Source organism: Scleropages formosus, chromosome 21 (genome assembly GCF_900964775.1).
Source record: "Scleropages formosus chromosome 21, fSclFor1.1, whole genome shotgun sequence".
Taxonomy (NCBI): domain Eukaryota; kingdom Metazoa; phylum Chordata; class Actinopteri; order Osteoglossiformes; family Osteoglossidae; genus Scleropages; species Scleropages formosus.
The window spans coordinates 7,185,650-7,200,993 of record NC_041826.1 but is presented as its reverse complement, the minus strand read 5'-3'; the positions used below and the strand labels follow the sequence as shown (position 1 = coordinate 7,200,993).

The following is a 15,344-nucleotide window of genomic DNA, read 5'->3' as shown; positions in this document are numbered from 1 at the left end:
GTAAGTGCAATGACAGTTTCAACTGAAGTGGAATTATGTTTTTATTATTCTCTGTTACATTAAACTTCTGTCTGTATTTTCAGATGTACCAGGACCTCCAAAAGAGCTTAAAGTCGCAGACATTACACGAAACACATGTAGACTTACATGGAAGCTACCTGATAATGATGGTGGTGAGAGGATCAAGAGTTACTTTATTGAAAAGAAAGCTGTTGGAAGCCACGCTTGGACAAAAGTTAACCCAGCTTGTGCCAGTCAGGCTTTTGTGGTCCCTGACCTTCTTGAGGGTGAGGAGTATTTGTTCCGTGTCCGGGCAGAGAATCGCTTTGGCATGGGGCCACATGCTGAGACCACTGAACCTGTAAAGGCCAGAGATCCCATTTGTAAGTCTCTAACAAAATTTCTTTTAAGTTTTCAGTTGCAAATATGTCAGGGTACCAATACTTGTCACTGAAATATTTCTAAAATTCTGAGTTATGTTAATTCCTCTCAATTGTCAGATCCTCCTGATCCTCCTACAAGAGTCAAGATTAACTTGGTGACCAAGAACACAGTAACTTTGACATGGGCCCCCCCAAAGAATAATGGTGGTGCTCCAGTGAAACACTACATCATTGAGCGTCTGAGCTGGGACACAAGTGGAGCAGAAAAGGAGACCTGGAAACAGTGCAATAAGCGTGATGTTGAAGAGACCACGTTCCAGGTTGAAGACCTCAAAGAAGGTGGAGAGTATGAGTTCCGTGTTAAGGCTGTGAATGAGGCTGGTGCAAGCAGACCCTCTGCTACTGCTGGACCAATTGTCGTGAAAGACCAGACATGTATGTAACTAGGAGAAATTTTGACACTATTAAAGGTGTGCTTGAAATGCTTTTCATTTTTCAGTATGTTTGTATTGTCGATAAAACATTAATTTCTATGTTTAGGTGCCCCTACCATTGACCTCAAAGAGCTGATGGAAGGTGAAGAGGGAACTGATATCAGCATTGTTGCTAAAATTAAAGGTTGTCCATTCCCCACCCTTACTTGGCAGAAGGCCCCAATTAATAAGCCTGATGACAAGGCAGAAGTTCAGTATGATCAGCATGTCAATAAGCTTGTATCTGATGATCGCTGCACTCTATTAATAAAGCAGTCCAAGAGAGACGATACTGGCCTGTATAAAATTACAGCTTCCAACACCTTTGGCAAGGCATCCAAGGAAATAAGACTCAGTGTTCTAGGTAAACTATTATTAGTAATTAATGCATTTATTTAACACTCAGATAATATACTACAATGTAGTGAATAAAAAGTGAATGTTTACAATAAATTTTACAGGATGTCCTGGACCACCTGTTGGACCTGTTAAATTTGAGGAAATCTTTGCGGAGAGAGTTACTTTGTCCTGGCTTCCTCCTAAAGATGATGGTGGCTCGAAGATTACTAATTATGTAATTGAGAAACGTGAGGACAACCGGAAGACCTGGGTGCATGTCTCAAGTGACCCAAAAGAATGTGTATACACAGTACAAAGACTGACAGAAGGTCATGAATATGAATTTCGTATCATGGCGCAAAACAAATATGGAGTTGGACCCCCTCTTAACAGTGAACATGAGAAAGCCAGAAATCTTTTCAGTGAGTACTGTACAGGTTTTTCTTTCATATGCTTTGAAACGAAGTACATTTTACTCTGTTGCTAATGAATTACTGATTGCTGTTTTCTACTTTTCTGTTAATTCTCTGAAGCTGTTCCTGGTCAGTGTGATAAGCCAACCATCACAGATGTAACCTCTGACTCCATGACAGTCAATTGGGAAGAACCAGAATATGATGGTGGGTCTATGGTCACTGGATATTGGCTAGAACGCAAAGAAACAACATCTAAGCGCTGGACCAGAGTGAATCGAGACCCCATCAAAATCATGCCCCTTGGGGTTTCATATACTGCAACTGGTCTCATTGAAGGATCTCTGTACCAGTTCAGAGTGATTGCCATAAATGCAGCAGGATGCGGGCTACCAAGTTTACCATCAGATCCTGTCTGTGCCAGAGACCCTATCAGTAAGTACTTAGTCCTTAATTTTTTTTTTTTTTTAATAGATAATCAGTGCCTTTAATGTTGCTTAACATTTATTGTTTTTATTTTAGCTCCTCCTGGACCTCCAACCCCCAAGGTCACTGACTGGTCAAAGTCAACAGTGGATGTGGAGTGGATTCCTCCACTGAATGATGGTGGATCAAAGATTACTGGATACATTATTGAGTATAAAGAAGAGGGGAAAGAAGAATGGAAAAAGGTAAGTGTAAAATGAAATGTGCAATTACAGTCCTTTTTATCTGTTGAAAACAAAACATTTTTATTTTCTTTTCAGGCTAAAGACAAGGAAGTAAGAGGAACAAAATTTGTAGTTTCTGGATTGAAAGAACTTGGCCTTTACAGATTTAGAGTAAGAGCAATAAATGCTGCAGGTGTTGGTGAACCTGGTGTTGTCTCAGAAGTCATTGAAGTCAAAGATAGGACAAGTAAGCAAAAAAGGATGGCATATTTTAATGCTGTTCTTTTCTGTTGTGCAAGAATTTCACTGAACTCATTTCCTTCTTATTATTATTTTAATTTACAGTTGCTCCAGAGATAGACCTGGATGCTACTGTGAAAGAGAAGATTGTTGTTCATGCTGGTGGTGTAATTCGCATCATAGCATATGTGTCAGGCAAACCACCACCACAGATCACATGGAATAGAGACGATAGTGCATTACCAGAGGAAGCTGTAATTGAGACGACTGCCATTAGTTCTGCTTTAGTAATCAAGAACTGTAAAAGAAAACATCAAGGGATTTATACTCTGATTGTTAAGAATGAAGGAGGTGAACGAAGAAAAGCCATTATTGTGGAAGTACTAGGTAGGTGGTTTTAAATTCTTGAACTAGGTTAGGACTACAGGTAAACAGAAATGGTGCTTTTAAAATGGATTTTCGCTTTATTTTATAGATGTCCCTGGTCCAGTTCGTACACCATTTGTTGGGGAAAATCTTACCAATGACTCCTGCAAATTAACATGGTACTCACCTGAAGATGATGGTGGCTCAGCCATCACTAACTATATTATTGAGAAACGTGAAGCAGATCGAAGGGGTTGGACTGCTGTATCTTACACTGTTACAAGACACAGTGCTGTTGTGCAGGGTCTACATGAGGGAAAAGCCTATTTCTTCAGAATTGCTGCTGAAAATATCATTGGAATGGGTCCATTTATTGAGACGACTGCACAAGTATTGATCAAGGATCCTATTTGTAAGTCACAAATGTGCTCTTACTGGTTGTTAACATTTTGTCAACATTTGGCTATTTGTGAGGTGGAAGTGGTTTTATGGGAAATACAAACTGGACAGCAGGTTTTTCAAACTAAGTTTATTAGAGAAAAAAGACATAAACAAGAAAAAAGGTCTCTTTAAACTTCAAATAAAAAATGACACAAACTTACCCACAAAAATATTTGACTGGATATGAACCTGTTTTCCTACATTTCCAATAATCACAGTGTTGTCTTTCTTTTAGTCTCAGTCCTGCTGCCTTATGTGACAGTCTTAATTGTCTCCATAAATAAAGGCAGGAGTATTGGAACTGGAGAATTGTTGATGTATAGTTCCACCCTGTTTCATACTCCTACCTCCTGCTAGCTCAAGTTATTGATGATTTTATACATCTGTTTTATTTGGCATGTGCATGTTTTTAAACATTTTATAGACGTGAAGCCAGTAGTAATGACAGTACATTGTGTTGTAATGCCTCTAAACCAGCTGTACCTGAACGACCTGAAGATCTCAAAGTCACATCAGTAAAGAAGGACTCAATCAGCGTAACTTGGAGACCACCTAAGTATGATGGAGGCTCTGAGATTACCATGTACATTCTTGAGGCTCGTCTTATGGGAAAGGACAGTTTTACCCGCCTCTCAAATGAGAAGCTGATGGATAGGAAATACACCTATGAAGGTCTTAAAGAGGGTGACAGCTATGAATTTCGAGTTAGTGCAGTAAATGAAATTGGTCAAGGCAAGCCCTCTTTCTGCACTAAACCAGTTACTTGCAAGGCTGAACTTGGTAAGGTCCCGTGTGTTTGTTTTGGAATTACACATTTTTTTTCTCTACAGTGTGTGAAATGGCTGTTAATTATTTAACATGTTGTGTGTTATTTATCAGAACCTCCAACCATTGATTTGGATTTCCGTGACAAGGTACTTGTTCGTGTTGGAGAGACTTGCACTCTCCAAGGTCGCTATACAGGGAAACCAACACCAACCGTTGTATGGTGTAAAGATGATGAAGAGCTAAAAGAAGATGACCATATCTTATTCAGAAATACAAGTTCAACATTATGCCTGAACATAATCAATGCTAAACGTGAATACAGTGGAAGATACTCTGTGGTTGTGGAGAACAGCAATGGTTCTTGTAAAGGCATTTGCAATGTTATTGTTGTTGGTAAGGCTGAATGTTTTTGGTATTTCTATATTTTTAATTCATATTTTATTGCATAATATAAGAATGATATAAGCAGTCTTATTGTCTAAATAACGTGTTGTGTTATTTTCCTTAGACCGGCCACAGCCTCCAGTGGGTCCAGTTGTCTTTGAGGAAGTTTTCAGAAATTATATGGTAATTTCTTGGAAGCCTCCTCTTGATGATGGTGGCTCTGCCATTTCTAACTACATTGTTGAGAAGAGGGACAGTAACAGGGATCTTTGGATGCCAGTGACCTCTACTTGTACAAGGACAACATGCAAAGTTCCCAAACTAATTGAAGGAAGGGAGTACATCATTAGAATTTGTGCTCAAAATATGTATGGCATTAGTGACCCACTGCTTTCTCAGGAAATGAAAGCTAAAGATATATACAGTAAGTATAAAAGTTATTTTTGAAATAGCTTCTTTTTCACGCAATTGTTCACTGCAAAACATAAAACTTTGAAATTATTACCATCAACAGAAGTGCCAGAAGCCCCTAAACAACCTGTTGTGAAGGAGGTATACAAAGATTCTGCTCTTTTGACCTGGGAACAACCTCGTGATGGTGGCAAGCCCATTACTAACTACATTGTGGAAAAGAAGGAGACCATGTCAAATAGGTGGTCACGTGCAGTAAAAGATCGTATATACCCTGAGACTGAGTACTGGGTACCAGACCTTCTGAAAGGATGTGAATACGAATTCCGTGTCATGGCAGAAAATGAAATTGGTGTTGGTGACCCTAGTCCTCCATCCAAACCTGTTTTTGCCAGAGATCCTGTTGGTATGTCATAGAATACTTTGATTTGTTTCTTTGAAATGTAATCAATTATGTCACCAATTATGGATGTTAAAACTTTTAAAGGTTAATTGTTGCTTCTATGTTCAACAGTGATACCAGGTCCTCCAGTCCTACTAGAAGCTGTTGACAAAACAAAGAATTCAGTGACATTGTCCTGGCAGCCGCCACATTATGATGGAAGGGGAAAAATACTTGGCTATCTTATTGAGTATCAGAAAGCTGGTCAGGAGGAATGGATAAAGGCCAATCAAACACCTGACTCATGTCAGGAGACAAAGTTCAAAGTCATCAGCCTAGCAGATGGTGAATTGTACAGATTCAGGGTTATGGCAGTGAATTCTGCTGGTGTATCTGAACCCGCATATGTCCCGGAGCCAGTGAGAGCACAGGACAGACTTGGTAATTGCATTTTTTTAAGTAATATCTAAAAAGTAAATATACGAAAAACATTCTGTCACAAAGTTTTTTGACAAAATTAGTTTAATTTTTAATTTTTTTAAAAAAAAATTTTTTAACAGAACCTCCAGAACTCTTGCTTGATGCTAATATGACTCGTGAAGTCCGTGCCATGGCCGGAACCCATATCGTCCTTCGTGCTGGAATAAAGGGAATGCCTTTCCCTAAGGTTACATGGAAGAAGAATGACGCAGATGTTCCTCCCAGAGCTGATATTAAGGTCACGGGTGTGGGAACTAAACTGGAAATGCGCTATTGTGTCCGTTCTGACAGTGGTGATTACACACTAACTGTGGAAAATCCAGCTGGGTCAAAGACAGCCACGTGCACAGTGCTGGTCTTAGGTACCGTTTTATGTACTTGCAAATTTGTAATGTTTGTATTGTTAGCTCACTCTTTATGATTATGTGGTTGTAAAAGCATTGTGCCTTTTTGACACTCTTAGATAAACCTGGTCCACCCCACAGTCTGAAAATTTCTGATGTTAGAAGTGATTCAGCTTATCTGTCATGGAAGGACCCAGAAGATAATGGAGGAGCTCGAATTACCAACTTTGTTGTTGAAAAGAAAGATATTGCATCTGCACAGTGGGTGCCTGTCTGCTCTTCATCTAAAAAGCGTAGCATTACAGTTAAGCATTTAATGGAGGGAACTCAGTATATGTTCCGTGTTGCTGCCGAAAACCAGTTTGGCAGAAGTGAATATGTGGGAACAACAAAACCTATTAAGGCTATGAATCCTTTGTGTGAGTATTAAACACTTTTCAGATTAATATTTTGGTACCTTGGGAACTTTATATATCCAAAGGTATCTTATTTGAATAATTTTGATTTCTTATTTAAAAACTGTAAGTTATGCTCTGTTCTGTTGTATTTTTTTCAGTCCCCCCTGGGCCACCAAAAAATTTACATCATGTCGATGCTGACAAAACTGAAGTTTGGCTTCAGTGGAACTGGCCAGATCGCACAGGAGGTAGCGATATTACTGGTTTCTTAGTTGAATACCAAGAAGAGGGTGAAAAAGACTGGATTACCTTCAAGACTGTTAGCATTCCTGAAAGCCACGTGACTGGACTTCAGGAGGGAAAAACATACAGATTCCGTGTCAAGGCAGAGAATGCCGTTGGTCTGAGTCGTCCGGATACCACTGTACCAGTTCTTTGCCAAGAGAAACTTGGTGAGTTTTTAATGTTGCTAAAAATAAAGTCAAGTAAGTAATGCCGAGAAATTAAAATGATATGAATTACTTCATAGCTAACATACGTTTTGTATTTTTTTAGTGCCACCGATTGTTGAAGTCGATGTGAAGCTAATTGAAGGTATCATTGTGAAAGCTGGGAGCACAATCAGGCTGCCTGCAATAATGAGAGGAATTCCCATACCAACTGCTAAATGGGTCATTGATGGTACAGAGATAAAAAGTGAAGGCAAAGTGAAGATTGACACTGACAACTATTCAACTGTATTAAGCATCAATGATTGCACCAGAAATGACAGTGGAGTTTACCTTCTTACAGTCTCAAATGCTGCTGGAAGCAAGACGGTTGCTTTGAATGTAACAGTTCTTGATGTCCCAGCACCCCCCATTGGCCCAGTCAAGATACTTGAAGTTGCTCCTGAGTACATGATCATTGAATGGCGCCCCCCTAAAGATGATGGTGGAAGTCCAGTAATGAATTACATTGTTGAAAAAAGAGAATCTAGCAAAGAAACATGGGGAGGAGTGAGTTCTGGTAGCACTAGTACAAAAGTTAAGATTCCACGTCTGCAAAAGGGCTCCGAATACATTATACGTATTCGCGCAGAGAACAAGATTGGTATTGGTGCTCCACTTGAAAGTGCCCCAACAGTTGCTCAGCATATGTTTGAGCCTCCTGGACATCCAGGCAAACCAAATGTTTCTGAAGTTACAGAAAATGCTGTAACAGTTGGTTGGACTATGCCATTGTTTGACGGTGGAAGTCCTATTAGTGGATACATTATTGAACGGAGACACCAGGCTGGCAAATGGATTCGTGTGAACAAGACACCAGTACAGGATCTCAGATACAGAGTTCTTGGGCTTTTTGAAGGAAACAATTATGAATTTAGAGTTTTTGCAGAAAACATTGCTGGCTTCAGTGGACCTTCTCCAGTGTCAGACCCAGTTAAACCTTCTCGTCCAGTCACTGTTCCTGGACCCCCAGTGAACCCCAAGCTAAAGGACTGGAGCAAGTCCTACGCAGACTTAGTGTGGACTAAGCCTACAAGAGATGGAGGCAGCCCAATTTTAGGATACATTGTTGAATATCAAAAGTCAGGTAGTACTGAATGGGAAAGAATAAATAAGGATGATCTTATCAAACAGTGTGCATTTAGAGTACCAGGACTGACTGAAGGCTCAGAATACAGATTCCGAATTAGAGCTTCAAATATGATTGGAGATGGTGAGCCAAGAGAGCTTCCAGAATCAGTTGTTGCTAAAGATATTCTTGTCCCTCCAGAGATTGATATTACTTCACATGACCGATTAACTGTCAGAGTAGGGCATAATATTAATCTTGTTGCTTATGTTAAAGCAAGACCTGATCCCGAGATTACTTGGATCAAGGATCAAAAGGTTATAGAAAAAGACAAACGTACAGCAATAAATCTCAATTTTCCGCTTGTCCATATGTTCATCAAAGAAGCAACAAGAGCAGATCATGGAAAGTATATCATTAAAGCAACAAATGACAGTGGTGAGGCGCAAGCCACTATTACAGTGAATGTACTTGATAGGCCTGGACACTGTCAGGGTCTGAAGGTGACTTATGTGACAAAAGATTCTTGTATGATATCTTGGGAAAATCCAGAAGACAATGGAGGCACTGAAATTACAAATTATATCATTGAGTGCCGTGAACCTAGCCAAAGGGCTTGGTCAATGATTTCCTCTGATTGTACCAATCGTGTTGTCAAAGCAAAACTCATGGAACATCATGAATATTTCTTCCGTGTTTGTGCAGAGAACAAATGTGGTCCTGGACCCACAACTGAAACTAAAACACCAATCCTTGCTATTGATCCAGTTGCGAAACCTGGTGAACCAGAGAATTTCCATGTAACTGATATTGGCAAGAATTTTGTCTCTCTCAGATGGAGAAAACCAGATTATGATGGTGGCAGCCCAAATCTTGCCTATCATGTAGAAAGGAAAGCAAAAGATGCTCAGGAGTGGGAGAGGCTTCATAAGGGTGCTATTAAAGAAACATACTTTATGGCTGACAAATGTGCTGAAAACCAAATATATCAGTTTAGAGTACAAACAGTGAATGAGGGAGGAGAAAGTAACTGGGTGAAGACAGGGGAAATTCTTGTCAAGGAAGAAGTACAAAAACCAGTACTTGATATCAAGTTAGCTGGTGTGCTTGTAGTAAAAGCTGGTGAATCAATCAGAATTGAAGCTGGCCTCAGAGGAAAACCACAGCCTGAGGTTAAATGGGTGAAAGACAAAGATACAGGGGATTTCAACAAAAGCCCAAGACTTCACATTGAAACTGGTTCTGATTACTCTAAGTTCCTCTTGACTAAGTCCAAACGAGAAGACTCTGGAAAGTATGTAATAACTGCAACAAACTCAGCAGGAACCTTTACCGCATATGCCACAGTGAATGTGCTTGATGTGCCAGGTCCTGTTAGAGACCTGAAAGTATCTGGAATTTCAGTGGACAGGTGTAGAGTGGTGTGGGATCCCCCAGAAGATGATGGTGGTTGTGAAGTTCAGAGCTACATTTTGGAAAAGTGTGAGACAAGAAGAATGGTGTGGTCTACTTACTCTTCATCTGTCATCAATAGTTATGCCAATGTGACTCGTCTTGTGGAGGGAAATGAATACGTCTTCAGAGTACGAGCAGAAAACAAGATGGGAACAGGTCCTGCAATGGAAAGTAAGCCTATCATTGCCAGAACTCAGTTCAACAGACCTGGTCCACCTGATCCACCAGAGGTCACTAAAATTGGCAAGGAGGAAATGACTGTTGTATGGGCACCTCCTAAACATGATGGAGGAAAATCCATTACTGGGTATATTCTTGAAAGGAAAGAGAAACGTGCTGTCAGATGGGTTGCAGTTACTAAGAGTCCTATCCCAGAAAGGCGGATGAAAGTTACTAACTTAATTCCTAATCATGAGTATCAATTCCGTGTCAAAGCTGAAAATGAAGTTGGATTGGGAGAACCTAGCAAACCTTCAAAACCCATTGTTGCAAAAGATCCAATAGGTATGTTTATATTTTGAATGAGTGACATTTAGAGTGAAATTATAAGCCCCATCAGCACAATGGATAATCATTCTTAAATAATCTTTCAGAACCTCCTGGTCCTCCTGGAAGTTTGAAGGTGGTTGACAGCACCAAGACCTCAGTCACACTTGGCTGGACAAAGCCAGTGTACGATGGAGGTGCTCCCATAATTGGATATTTGGTGGAAATGAGACTGAAGGTAGAAGGTGATAAACAAGAAGAAACCTGGAAGAAATGCAATATCAGCACACAGCTCGTACTGACCGAATTTACCATTACTGACTTGGATGAGAAGCAGGAATATGAATTCCGAGTTTCTGCACAAAATCAGGTTGGGATGGGTCGTCCTGCAAATCTTAAGGATGCTGTGTCACCTAAAGAAATACTTGGTGAGACATTCATTTGTTGTGCTTTTCTATTATAGATTTTGTTTCATTTTAACATGTGATCATGCTGTTCTATTTCCATCTTCTGTCACTAACAGAAGCACCAGAGATTGATTTGGATGCCAGTCTCAGAAAGGGTCTCACTGTTAGAGCAGGTTGCCCTATCAGACTCTGTGCTACAATCAGAGGAAGACCTTCACCCAAAGTAACATGGAAAAGAACTGGTGTTGATAACGTTGTAAGAAAGGGTCATGTAGATCAAATTGACACTATGACATTTCTCGTCATCCCTGAAAGCACACGAGAAGACTCTGGAAAGTATTCTCTGACACTTTCCAGCCCTGCTGGGGAAAAGGCTGTATTTGTACATGTTAAAGTACTAGGTAAGTTAATATTGTCCAGGAAAGAAGTAATTGGACATTTCTTTTTATTTTAACAAAGAAATGTTGTCTGTTGCAGAGCATTGTGTTGATTTGATTAGTTAATTTCAGAAATTCCAAAACAAAAATAGATGTTTTTTTTTTTTTTTCTTCTAAACATTGTGTTATTTTTTTATAGATACTCCTGGACCTGTGGGAGGGCTTGAAGCTTCGAATATCACTAAGACCTCCTGTCAGCTTTCGTGGTCTCCTCCTGAGAATGATGGGGGTAGTCCAATATTAAACTATATAGTTGAAAAACGTGAAGTTGACAGAAAGACTTGGGCAAATGTGATCAACGATTTGAAGAAGACAAGTTTTAAAATCACTAATCTTGCACCTGTTACTGAATACTATTTTAGAGTCACAGCAGTCAACAAGTATGGTACTGGTGTTCCAAAAGACTCTCCGAAATCATATCTGGCAACTGATCCCATCAGTAAGTGCAAACACTCACAAAAGAAAATATTTCTAATTTCTTAAATATTTCATATTTTAAACCTTATGGTTTTTCCTTACTTTCCAGCTGAACCGGATCCACCAAAGAAGGTGGACATTCTAGAGATTACAAAAAATAGTGCAGTGCTTGGGTGGGTAAAACCTCTGAGAGATGGTGGAGCTAAAATCAATGGATATGTGGTTGATTACCAGGAGGAGGGTCAACCTGAGGACAAATGGACACCATACTCTGTTGTCAAAGATTTAAGCATTGTTGTTGTTGGGCTAAAGGAAGGCAAGAAATATAAATTCAGAGTGGCTGCAAGAAATCCAGTAGGTTCCAGTCTGCCAAGAGAAGCTGAGGGAATGTTTGAGATCAAAGAGCAGCTGTGTAAGTGTATACTACAAGTGTCTATATTCTTAAATATTAGATTATTATTAGATATTTGATATAGGTATTCTTTTACTAAAATATATTTTTTTAATTATTTTTAGTGGCACCAAAGATCCTTATGACTGATGTTGTGACAGTAAAAGCTGGATCAAAACTGAGAGTGGAAGCTGTTGTGTCTGGAAAGCCAGCTCCATCTTGTAAATGGAAACGAGGAAGCGAGGATGTTGTGACATCTAATCGCATTTTTGTGGAAAAATCTTTGAATTGTTGTGCTCTTATGATCAAAGATGTCTCAAGAAAGGACAGTGGTTATTACAGTCTTTCAGCTGAAAACAGTACAGCAAAAGTGGATCAAATATTGCGGGTTATTGTTATGGGTGAGTCAAAAAATGTACTGGATAATAGAAACTATGGAAATTAATTGTTCTATTGTGTTAATAACAAGAGAGGGGTGCGGTGGCGCAGTGGGTTGGACCGCAGTCCTGCTCTCCCGTGGGTCTGGGGTTCGAGTCCTGCTTGGGGTGCCTTGCGACGGACTGGCGTCCCGTCCTGGGTGTGTCCCCTCCCCCTCTGGCCTTACGCCCTGTGTTGCCGGGTAGGCTCCGGTTCCCCGTGACCCCGTATGGGACAAGCGGTTCTGAAAATGTGTGTGTGTGTGTGTGTTAATAACAATAATATTCAATGGCCTTCTACAGACATCCCTGGCCCACCAGAGCCACCATTTGAAATTACTGAGGCAGACATTGATGGCTGCACGCTCAGTTGGCACACACCACGTGAAGATGGTGGAAGCAACATAACTAACTATGTGGTTGAGAAATGTGATGTGAGCCATGGAGATTGGGTCACTGCTGTTACCTCCTGCACCAGCACTAACTGTAGAGTGGGGAAACTAACACCTGGAAAAGAGTATTACTTCCGTGTCCGTGCTGAGAACCGCTTTGGAATCTCAGAACCAACTGTGTCTGGGAAGATGACTGCAAGATACCCATTTGGTGAGTTTTGTTATACACCCATGTCATATGTTATTACATCAAATTCCACTGCATAGACAAAATGCAAGGGGTACCCTGAAATACAGACTGAAAAACATGTCTTAATGAAAATACATACATTAAAGTGTGGCAGTTTTTCCCCCAACAGTGAAAAACATCATTTAACTGGCTTGAGTATCAAAAACTTTTCGTGGTCTGGTGCTAAATGTCTGGTTTACAAAAAATTTAAATACTTAAATCAAAAAAGTTATTTTTCAGCATTTTAGATGTATTTACATTCAAAAAAATGTGCAACTTCTAATAGTAGTAGAAAACACATATAGTATTGTATTTTATAAATTAACTTAATCAGTATTTTCTTCACAACACCTGTCATATAATCAAACATAAAGTCTTTAAGACAATAATCAAGAAAAAAGTTTATGAAGTTGTAACTTTCAGTTTTGAGTTAAAACGCATGTTTCTGTGGATGAGATGAGGTATCTGCAGTGTAAGCGTATTTTATTTAGATGAGCACAAATAAGGAGAAAGTAAGATATTGTACCTTACTATATTACAGTATAAAGTATGCATAATACCAGTATGGAATTCAATTATTCTGGAAGGTCGTTGTAATTAAGTAGTTGTAATTAAAAGTCCTTTTGAAAAAGCACAATGTAGGAGTAAAAATGTTAATTGATGCTCTTCGAAGTTTGTTTTTAAGAGATAATTTTATGCATAAATTTATGTAACTATGTATTATTATTGTAACAATTGTTACAATAATAATATTTATCATTAATAATCACAGTCCTTTTTAATTTTCTGAAAACAAGTCCTGATTAAACTTTTTAATGTAAAGAAAAAAACTACATTCAAGTATAATTCCTGACAGAAAAAAAAGCATTGCCCAATTGCTGCTTCCAGTACAAGGTAAATCGAAATACAATGTTTGTCCAGGTTTCACCAGGAAACATTCCATAGGCTGAATGTCATTTACCATCATCCCAAAAGAATCTTGGTCCACAATGGTGATCCTGGGGGACCTTGGTTTTTTTGTCCACCTTATCTTTAAAACACATGTGGTTCAATGACCTTTTGTATGAATACATTTACTATTTCAATTCAGTTCAATTCAGTTTATTTTTATAGAGCGCTCTTCTCACGCAGTGATACAGATCGCTTTAACACAGGCATAAGGCAAGAAAAACAGATACAAACAAGGAAGACAGTCGACTAACGGCTACCATAATGAAGTACTTTTTATAGAGCTGTAAGTATGCCTATTGGCCACCAGGGAAAGGAACAAAAATTCCCAACTGAAGTTTGAGGGAGAAAAAAACCTGGTTGCCCATCCCTCCTGGGCTATTTATAAGTTATAAGTGAAAAGTATTTCTCAGTAAAATATTTCTCAAATGTTTTTATTTGAGGAATACATCAGCAATTTCAACAAAGAATATTTCTTTATTTTCACTATTTAAGTGAATGCAGTACCCATTATTTCAAATAAGCAGTTGTTACAGGGAATATGTATTAACTGCCTCAGCAGTTCATTGCATTAAGAACAAAAGCACTTCAATTTTCATTTTTTTAAACTGTATAAGTATATTGACTCACTCTTTCAAGATGTTTTAATGTGGTTTTCATTGTGTGGTTCACTTAGTGAATCAGTAAGCTAAATCATGTCTTAGCTGAAATAAACTCCAGCAAAGTAGACAGCCACATACAGGAGGGTCACTTAGCAACCTGGGTTGAAGACCAGCACCTCTGTAGAAATGATTGTACTTACTCCTTGGACTGATAACAAGGAAGAGGGATCTAAAAGACATTTTGTGCATGTGCCAGAGTGGATTCCATGATGAATGAGAATAATGAAACGTGTTAAGTTTTTGTACTGATTTTATGGACATTAAGTTTATCATAAAAGAAGCTTTAATATGTGAATTTTGAATGTTTAAATTTTCAGATGTGCCTGGTGAACCAAGGAATTGTCATGTCTCCAAAGTCTTCAAGGACAGCATGTTGGTAGCCTGGGAAAGACCAGTAACTGATGGTGGAAGTCCAATCACTGGATACTGTATTGAGCGCAAAGAGAGAAACAGCATTCTTTGGGTTAAGGCCAATGAATCAATTGTGCGTAACACAGAATACTCATGTTCTGGCCTCATTGAAGGTCTAGAATATACTTTCAGAGTATCTGCTTTTAACCGTGCTGGACAGGGAAAACCAAGCAAACAGACAGAATTTTTCACAGCAAGAACACCAGTTGGTATGTTATTAAACTCATATTATTAATGTAACATTTTAATGATTTACTTGAAATTCTTACTTAGATTTAATTTGCATTTAATTTAGGCTTAATTAATGTCTTATCTTTTGTTTTTTCTAGATCCACCAGGGAAACCAGAAGTCATTGATGTTACCAAAAATTCTGTTTCTCTGGTGTGGAGCCAACCAAAGCATGATGGTGGCAGTCGGATTATAGGATATTATGTTGAAGCTCTAAAGCTTCCTGGAGATAAATGGGTACGCTGCAACACAAGCAGCCAAAGCGTACCCAGAGAAGAATATATTGCAACGGGACTGGAAGAACATGCCCAGTATCAGTTCAGAGTCATTGCTAAGACTGCAATAAACCTCAGTTTACCATCTGAACTTTCTGACCCGGTCACTGTGATTGCAGAAAATGGTAAGAACTCTTGTTTTCATGAGATGATTTTTTTT

The 15,344-nt window shown here is 39.0% G+C and overlaps 1 protein-coding gene across 1 annotated transcript in view; it reads left to right on the top strand.

The window, feature by feature from the left end:
- Positions 1 to 15,344, top strand: part of LOC108924242 (titin-like) — a 187,098-nt gene that overhangs the window by 118,296 nt on the left and 53,458 nt on the right. Inside the window, exons 182-207 of the mRNA XM_029247485.1 lie at positions 84 to 383; positions 501 to 818; positions 924 to 1,220; positions 1,318 to 1,617; positions 1,729 to 2,043; positions 2,131 to 2,279; positions 2,355 to 2,505; positions 2,604 to 2,885; positions 2,974 to 3,276; positions 3,783 to 4,085; positions 4,185 to 4,466; positions 4,582 to 4,881; positions 4,972 to 5,274; positions 5,383 to 5,691; positions 5,811 to 6,092; positions 6,194 to 6,493; positions 6,631 to 6,924; positions 7,028 to 9,988; positions 10,078 to 10,398; positions 10,494 to 10,778; positions 10,954 to 11,253; positions 11,341 to 11,643; positions 11,748 to 12,023; positions 12,342 to 12,641; positions 14,587 to 14,889; positions 15,010 to 15,309. Of these exons, the coding sequence (XP_029103318.1) occupies positions 84 to 383; positions 501 to 818; positions 924 to 1,220; positions 1,318 to 1,617; positions 1,729 to 2,043; positions 2,131 to 2,279; positions 2,355 to 2,505; positions 2,604 to 2,885; positions 2,974 to 3,276; positions 3,783 to 4,085; positions 4,185 to 4,466; positions 4,582 to 4,881; positions 4,972 to 5,274; positions 5,383 to 5,691; positions 5,811 to 6,092; positions 6,194 to 6,493; positions 6,631 to 6,924; positions 7,028 to 9,988; positions 10,078 to 10,398; positions 10,494 to 10,778; positions 10,954 to 11,253; positions 11,341 to 11,643; positions 11,748 to 12,023; positions 12,342 to 12,641; positions 14,587 to 14,889; positions 15,010 to 15,309 (10,137 nt within the window). The remainder of the gene's footprint in view (positions 1 to 83; positions 384 to 500; positions 819 to 923; positions 1,221 to 1,317; positions 1,618 to 1,728; positions 2,044 to 2,130; positions 2,280 to 2,354; positions 2,506 to 2,603; positions 2,886 to 2,973; positions 3,277 to 3,782; positions 4,086 to 4,184; positions 4,467 to 4,581; positions 4,882 to 4,971; positions 5,275 to 5,382; positions 5,692 to 5,810; positions 6,093 to 6,193; positions 6,494 to 6,630; positions 6,925 to 7,027; positions 9,989 to 10,077; positions 10,399 to 10,493; positions 10,779 to 10,953; positions 11,254 to 11,340; positions 11,644 to 11,747; positions 12,024 to 12,341; positions 12,642 to 14,586; positions 14,890 to 15,009; positions 15,310 to 15,344) is intronic.